Source organism: Vollenhovia emeryi, unplaced genomic scaffold, assembly GCF_000949405.1.
Source record: "Vollenhovia emeryi isolate VEMERY1.0 unplaced genomic scaffold, V.emery_V1.0 DF939139.1, whole genome shotgun sequence".
NCBI classification, from domain to species: Eukaryota; Metazoa; Arthropoda; class Insecta; order Hymenoptera; family Formicidae; genus Vollenhovia; species Vollenhovia emeryi.
This window is the reverse complement of record NW_011967227.1, coordinates 2,268,795-2,276,714: the sequence shown is the minus strand read 5'-3', so window position 1 is coordinate 2,276,714 and position 7,920 is coordinate 2,268,795. Positions and strand designations below refer to the sequence as shown.

At 34.0% G+C, this 7,920-nt stretch overlaps 2 protein-coding genes across 4 annotated transcripts; both read right to left on the bottom strand.

Annotated features, from left to right (window-relative positions):
* Positions 1-139: 139 nt before the first annotated feature.
* Positions 140-4,279, bottom strand: LOC105567302 (chromosome transmission fidelity protein 18 homolog). The gene is made up of 11 exons (XM_012022071.1): positions 4,023-4,279; positions 3,488-3,838; positions 3,276-3,417; positions 2,998-3,184; positions 2,497-2,918; positions 2,198-2,437; positions 1,758-2,098; positions 1,405-1,646; positions 827-1,089; positions 480-741; positions 140-423 (listed from the first exon to the last, which is right to left on the bottom strand). Exons 1-11 carry the CDS (start codon positions 4,102-4,104, stop codon positions 217-219), a joined length of 2,739 nt encoding a protein of 912 aa, XP_011877461.1. The 5' UTR covers positions 4,105-4,279; the 3' UTR covers positions 140-216.
* Positions 4,280-4,845: 566 nt separating this feature from the next.
* On the bottom strand, positions 4,846-7,636 carry LOC105567301 (cell death-inducing p53-target protein 1). Of its 3 annotated transcripts, XM_012022069.1 has the most exons (5): positions 7,428-7,636; positions 7,012-7,091; positions 6,734-6,861; positions 6,484-6,640; positions 4,846-6,389 (listed from the first exon to the last, which is right to left on the bottom strand). In XM_012022069.1, exons 3-5 carry the CDS (start codon positions 6,846-6,848, stop codon positions 6,284-6,286), a joined length of 378 nt encoding a protein of 125 aa, XP_011877459.1. In that variant the 5' UTR covers positions 6,849-6,861; positions 7,012-7,091; positions 7,428-7,636; the 3' UTR covers positions 4,846-6,283. The 3 variants fall into 3 exon arrangements, with proteins under 3 accessions (XP_011877459.1, XP_011877458.1, XP_011877460.1); XM_012022068.1 differs by lacking the exon at positions 7,012-7,091; XM_012022070.1 differs by lacking the exons at positions 7,012-7,091; positions 7,428-7,636 and adding an exon at positions 7,273-7,418.
* Positions 7,637-7,920: the final 284 nt, after the last annotated feature.

Sequence of the window (7,920 nt, the reverse complement as noted above, 5' to 3'; positions counted from 1 at the left end):
TCTAATTAAACAACTTGTCATATTGTGATTTATTAATCATTCACACTGAAAAGTCGAAAAATCAGTCTTTTCTTTTCACGAAATATGCATTCTAATTACAACTAGAAACCTTGCACACAAAAGAAAGAAGATACAAAAAGAATGCAGAATACTATACATTTTTTGCAATAAAGATACAAGAATATAGTCATACACTATAATTTATAATTGATCTGTTTATAAAAATTTCTCCATCAATATACTTCGGCGAACGGCGTTATTGCAACCTTCTTTATATTTGTACCAAATTCCATGTTTCGTTAAGATGTTCTGCATCAGAAAATATCTTTTCTGTGATTTCGGAGATATACGATCCACCATTTTATCCTGTTTCTGAGCACTTCCATGTTCCTTCGTAATATTTCCGAAAAAGTCTTTGTACACCTGAAAATCAAGTATAATGAAATTGACGATTAAAAAAGAGAAACACGTGAACTTACTATTTCCTTTAACGATGTCACATTTTTTCCAGATTGTTTCGTAGTGTTCGAAGTATTAGAAGATCTATTCGGAGCATTTTCTACAATTTCTGGCTTTCCTGGATTTACCACGTTTTCCAAGCCAACTTCACCAAGTCCCGTTAAGATACTTGCACGTTTCAAACGCTCGACCTCCAACTCTTGTGCAATTATTTGCTGTACAGCATATGCCAGACTTCGATGTGCATTGCAATTGGGTAGAATGCCAATTTCCAAAATATTACTAAAAAAAAGATGTTATGTATCTTTCTAAGTAGGAATCTGCGTCAAACATGTATTGTTTATTAGCTATCGTTATTACAACATACGGATCTAAATTATAGATGTATCCTCCTTGAAGACTTTTCTCTTGCACGAACGACAAACCAAATTCAAGCATCAAGTTTACTATTCTGACAAGATCAGCCTTCTCTTTTGGTGAATACAAATGGGAAGGAACTACGCGTAATTTGGACACTAGAATATCCGGCAAGAACCCAGCAACATCTATAGTTAGAGCAAAAACGTCACGTCCGCATACTCTTCGTATCGCTGTTAAAATACCTGTGTTCCTTGCTAATTTTTGATTTACCTAAAAAATAGCAAAGATAATGAATAAACTATAGAAAATATTTAGAAAACTTGTCAAAGTATTAGCATATAAAATTAATTGTACAAAATACAAAACTAATATTTATATAATATTCATATAATACATAGTGATTTTTAATATGTTAATACTTTAAAGAATGAATCTAGGATCTCTGATAAAATATGAACAATTATCCTACATAATACAATACTTATAAAACTTAGATCCAGATAATTGTTTAAAAAAGAAAAAGTGTGCACATTTCTGACCAAATATAGTTTTAATTAGAATTTTCTTTTGATAAATAATACTTGCTTCGTTCATAACAGTGGGATATGACAATTTTATTTTTTGCGTTCGCGCAAAATGCAAGTGCCATGCGATAAATCCATAATTTGTATAGGGCATCAGTGACCAAATCTGTTTGTGTGTAACAAGCGACGTTATTAAGTCATAAAACTGAAACCACTCCAGAGATATAGGTACATTATCGAGTTTCCGGTCACAGACTTCAGGATAATTATGAAATATTCCTTGTGCCAATTTTTCCTTTTCACCTAAATAGATCAATAAATACGTAAAAAATAGCTATATGTTAAAAATTTTAATACAAACTAATTTCAAATTATTGCATTAAAGTGTGTAAATAATTAGTTTTATAAAATTACCATTTTGCACAGTTCTCAAAATATTTTGACTTCTTTCAGGAATAGTAAGAACTCCTCCTTTCCTCACAGGAATCGTTAGTATACTTTTCCACGAATCAAACAAATTCTGACGAGTATCTTTCAGACCTAGAGATAAATTATCTTTCAAATTAGCACTACCCATATATTGTAACGTCCCTATACAAGCTCGAACGTCACAGCCAGATCTTTCTGCTATCTTTACAAGATCTCCAAAGTCTACATTTAACTGTTCCTTTCTCGCCAGATTCGTTAGACGTTCCGCTAATCTTAAAGGACTTACTTCTGGTACCTGAATTATTACGGCGGTGGCTCTTAATGCTCTATAAATGTAAAATTTTTAATTACATTCATTCTTTTATTAGCGCTTGTTCTTTTATTAAATTAAAGCATTATGTTGATTTCTTTGATGTTAAAATTACCTTAATGATGGAGTATATAGTTCATTACAAATGCATACTATAGGACGTGTACAACCATTCGTTTTTTCTGACTGTCCTTTTCCCTTTTTACTTTTCGACACTAGTTTGCCTTGAATAAATTTTAATAGAAGCTCAATGGATGCAGCCGGTGCACCATCGATTTCGTCAAAAATTAAACAATTCGGTCGGGGATCAGCACCCATCACAGCTTTCATTTCCGTTGATGCAAGAAGAATCTGTCTAAATGAAAATATAATGTAATTTTTTAATGTCTCACTAATATCCCTCTTGTACATTACCTAAATGCCTCAGGAGTCCTTTCGTCACTAGCATTAATTTCTACGACATTATAGCCAGCATGTCTGGCTGCTATGTGGGCTAGAGTTGTTTTTCCCAATCCAGGCGGCCCGCTGAGCAAAGCTATCCTCTTTATCGGATATCCTTTACTATCCACTTCCTCAATATCTTCTTCATTCTCAACATTTTTCTTTTTGAACATAGACGGCTGCTTTCTCTTTGGCTTTGTAATATTTCGATTAAATACTATTTTATCCCAAAGTTTTAACCAATGTAAAAACTGCCTATTAACGGTTTCGTCTGACAGTAACTCTAGATACGATCGAGGTCGATATTTATCGACCCACAATTCATTGTTAATCACATTCTTTGTATCATGCAGATCAGACGATGGCTGTCTTGATAACTCCTGTTTTCTTGCTATCTATAATATGATGTTGGTACATCATGTTGATATTGTAGCATGAAAATATAACAAAATACTGAAAAATAGACATACATACAATTTCTTTAGCCTGAGATTTCAACTGTTGATAAGGTATTGATAAAAGATTGGCAATTAATCTTGTGGGCTGCTTGACATTATTCTGTACGTTTCTGACTCTGACGTACAAGCGTTGAGAATCATATGATCTTGTGACTGCCACAAAATTCCATGGTGGAACTCGTAAAGAAATGGAATTTGTCTTGCTGTATTAGACACAGAAATATTAAGTGTAATAGATAAAATATTGTAATTTATATTATGTAAATCATAGGGTAAAATGAATCATTCATTTACCTTTTGTAATTTATCTTCACAAACGTATCTCCATTTTGTTCATGCAGCAATTGTCTTGTATCCAATATCTTTTTAATGACATCTTCAGGTTGATCCCATCGAAGCTTCTTCTCTCTCGGTTCTTCCGCGATATTAACATCAACTAAAATAACGATTTTTCAGTAACGTTTTCAAAAATAATGAAGTAACATTTTTGTTACCAATTACCACACCTGCAACATCTGTGTCTAAGAAATCAGAAATGTCGCCAAACAATTCTTCGTAACTGCGTTTCTTGCTAGTACTAGGTATACCATCACCAAACGATTCTTTGTAATTGCGTTTCTTACTAGTACTAGGTATGCTATCACCAAATAATTCTTCGTAACCGCGTTTCTTACTACTGCTAGGTACAGCATCACCAGATAATTCTTCGTAACTGCATTTCTTACTGCTAGCTACATTGTTTACTTTATTCGAATTGACAGGTACAGAAATTTCATCTGCTTGATGTTTATTTCCATTAGCCGTCCAAGATACTCCGTTACGATTTGGACCAGGTTGTGATGTTGCAAGAAATTCACCTGCAAGCAAATATAATCGATTATTACTTGTTCAACAGGATACAAGGTTTAATAGAAATAATAGAGTATAAATAAAATCTCGCGTAAGATACTTGAATGAGATCTCAAGAATCGATTTATGTCTCAACTTATCTCTATGTTTCAATCGTGGTTGGGAAATACATGCAATAATTATACTGTTTACCTTCCAATTCTCTCAAAGCTTCATAGTCCGCCTCATGGATAAGATCGAATGACTCGTCCGGATCTGGATATTCGTCGGTCATCGTGTCATCCAACGTGGATCAATCACACGTAATATATAATACATTAATTAACTAAACAATTTAAACAGCACTCTATATAACTTTATGTGAAGTCTCTACGGATCCCTTCCCGCCTTTTGTTATGCCTGCACCTATGAAGACTAAAACAAGGAGATACTGAACTACGTCTGTTATTCTGTTAATGGCTCCTGGCTCCATCTGGACGTCTGTTTAGAGGTCCGTTCGCGTCACATGCCCCGACATGTTGGAGCATACGATACGAACAGACCTCTAACTCTAGTCTGCGTTCAGAAACATCACCCGCGTGCCCCAGTGTATCATTTTATCCCTGTTTAACGTACGGTGAGCAACAAGGATAAAAGAACAAACTGGGACGCTCGGAGGACGTTTCTGAACGCAGCCCTATATGGCTGTGCGCACGAAAGTATCTACGGATATTTAAATTGGAAAGCACCCACAATCTTTCAACGTTACATAATACATTGTGAGCGCACGTAAAATACAAGTATTTTGTCCTAAGTACTTTTTTAAAGTATCATAACGCATTTAATAAAATTTAAAATTTATCAAGAAATTATGCAATAAATATTTCTCTACATTAATTTTAATTTTTGCTTGGAATAAACATCTACATATTTACATGATTTTTAATTGTTATTACAGCAGGTTGTTATTAAAGTAACACAGATATTTTAAAGTAAAATAATTGTTTTTATTTCGACATATTATAAAATTTTAATTGCACAATGTTATTAAATTTTTATTTCTTTTAAATATATTGCAAATGTTATATATATCAAATATATAACCGTAAGTTGATATTTGCTTATTGTTTACATTATTTTACACATGCATTAGAAAATAGAAGTTATCTTGTAATAAGAGCACGGGAGATTGAAGGCTTATCTAATTTGAGGCACACAGGCGCAAAAATAAGTAAATAGTCCATCGCTTGACATCATTACTATGATGTTAAACGTTATTCCGTAACATTACATTATTCTATAAAGCATTGACGCAAATTTTTTTTCCTGTAATAGTATTGAGCTCAATTTGTCAAACAGAATTTGAGATTCATTGTTGTATAAATTAAGATATTTAAGACAAAAATAATATTTGTAGTCACTTCTGTAACATGTACGAAGTTAAATATTTCATATGTATGTGTGTATATTCCCTTTTTAAACAAGTATTAGATTTCTTTAGTTTTAAACTCTCTAACAACATATCAGTCTAGTAATATATCAGTTGCCATTCATCAATTATATAAAAGCATAAGTTATTGACATTAATATTTATTTGATAATCCACATACTTTTATGACATAAATATACGAGATATATTTATCAAGATTTTTCCAATCAAGAGCTAGCTACTACCAATAGACTAAATATTTTAGCGTAAATTACGCTACAATTTTGCGAGTATCGTTATTGTGTCGTTATTTAATTTGAATTTAAAGAAATTATTGCTGTGACAATATTATTATTTTATATAGCTGGACGGCTTAGTGATTTAAAAATAGCTGCACATATTGCTGCCTATCAATTTATGGATAATCTTAATTTTTGTTTCAAACATAAACATAACAAAAAATGGCAAAGACTGGCATAATAATTGAGTCAAAATTATGATTAATGAGTTGATCTTTAGAAATCTATGCTGCAGATAGTCTACACTCTACAGTACATATTTACATTAATAATGCAAATGAAATAAAAGTTGTAGATTAATATTAATATTGGAAGAATAAATTGATGTGGAAGTAGAATTCTCTTTTTCAAAAGTTATGCACAAGTGTTTTTTGAATATGCTTCTTACTAAAAAACTTGTACGCAATAATTTCACCACTTTCACGCAAAAGCATGAAAATATTTTTACAAAAATCGTGCAAGAGATTATAACTAATTGGTGCAATAACAATATTTTGTAAGAATTAAAAAATTATATAAAACAATTATTTAGATACTATGCATCCTTCGTTATAAAGATTTAACTGGATTGCTCTAAATGAAATTACGAAATTACGCTTTTCGTCTCTCGTTTAGTACTCTGTGATCGAAGCTATTCCCCCGAAGATGTACAGTGTCAAAATCAAGTTTAGTATATCCATTGGAATTCGTAGTATTGTCGGCATTTCAACATTCAAATGCAACGCGTGGATGTTAATACAATCCACTTATCTTCTATGACGTCCCAGATAAGCTTTACAGTTTGGACAGTTATGATGAACATCCATGCATTCATCAATGCAACATGGAATCAAGCAGCAACCAAACCAACATCTAATATAAAAGGAAACAACAATTAAACTTACAATATATATATATATATATGTGTGTAAATCTAATGCAACTCTGAATATTAATTTGTAATTACCCCAGCAGTGCTATGATGACACCTGAGATATAAGCAATCATGCCAGGTTCAGTTTTTGTTGATGTATCTATTTCGGCATGGCAATGTGGACAGATTGTATGAGTCGACTGTGGCCCGAGCGGAACAATAGTTGTGACTATAGTAGGCCCATTCGCATCTACAAGACGGAGCAACAGCGAATACAATTTGTAACATGTGGATTCTTATTAATTATATTATTTAGTGTAAATTCGATATCTTTTCAACGTACAAGTTTGCGCAGGTGTAAACGGACTAGCTGGAGGAACACCTCCCACATTTTGGGAGTAAGCAGGTGGCGCGTAAGGTGGTGGTTCATAAGGTGGTGGTGGTCCATTCTTATGCATGATGAGATTTTATCTATCAATATCAGAAATATGATAAGGTGCAACGCCCAAGCATTCAAGGCTCTTCTTAGTCTATTAATTTAAAAGTACCAAGATTTTGCTAAAATAATGTAACAGTACAGGCAAATCTAAATCAGGTAGGGACATTTGCATTTCAACTTACATACAAAACGAGAAACCATATTAGATAATGAAACGAATCTAGTGTTGCCTATCGTTACATTTCCGACGTGACGTGCGACACTAAAAATAGAAATCATCGCGAGGACATAAAAAATTCGGAGAAACGATAAGAATGTCCGTCGGTGATTGAAGTTAGCTGTTACTTCAAAACTGCAGCAACTTTCGTTCGCAAAATTTCGTGCAAAAGGGACAACGGCAGAGGACGCAGAGTCTCGACGAATCTAGACTGTTATGTACATACACGCAACGATGCGTCCTGCTTCGAATACCATTGTCCGAATACGTGTAAATGTTGATTGCGAAATTTGACACGCATCCCAAGCAACATCCCCGCCCTGTTTCGATCTGTGGTAGCACACCGCGATAACACATTTGTGCAACGTCATAATTACTTGCCTATTCTCGACAGAGTGATTAAATCCTATATTTCGTGTGATTATCCCCGACACTAGTTTCCGATTCTTAAAGACACACGTTCCGCGAGCAGCACGCGATAGTACGTGGTGCCCGTGGTGGTCGTGTAAACCGTGTAAACCACGTTCTACACACCACGGTATACACATTACACACTACACAAGTCTGGCAACGACGGTGGTGGGAGTAGACTCTCTAAAGGCCAATGTCCACGATGCTAGAACTTGAACCAAGTTCTAGCATCGTGGACATTGGGCTTTAAGCCTGTTTCCACGATCCAAGAACTGTGTCAAAGTTCTAGTTTTGAAAAATGTGTAGCCAATCAACTTGCATCTCTTATGGAATAGCTGCAAGTTGATTGACTACACATTTCTCGAAACTAGAACTTGGACCAAGTCCTAGCATCGTGGACACAGGCCTTTAGGCCGGTTTTCATAGTCAGCTCTTATATTCAAGTCCGTCTTAAAGCCTATCA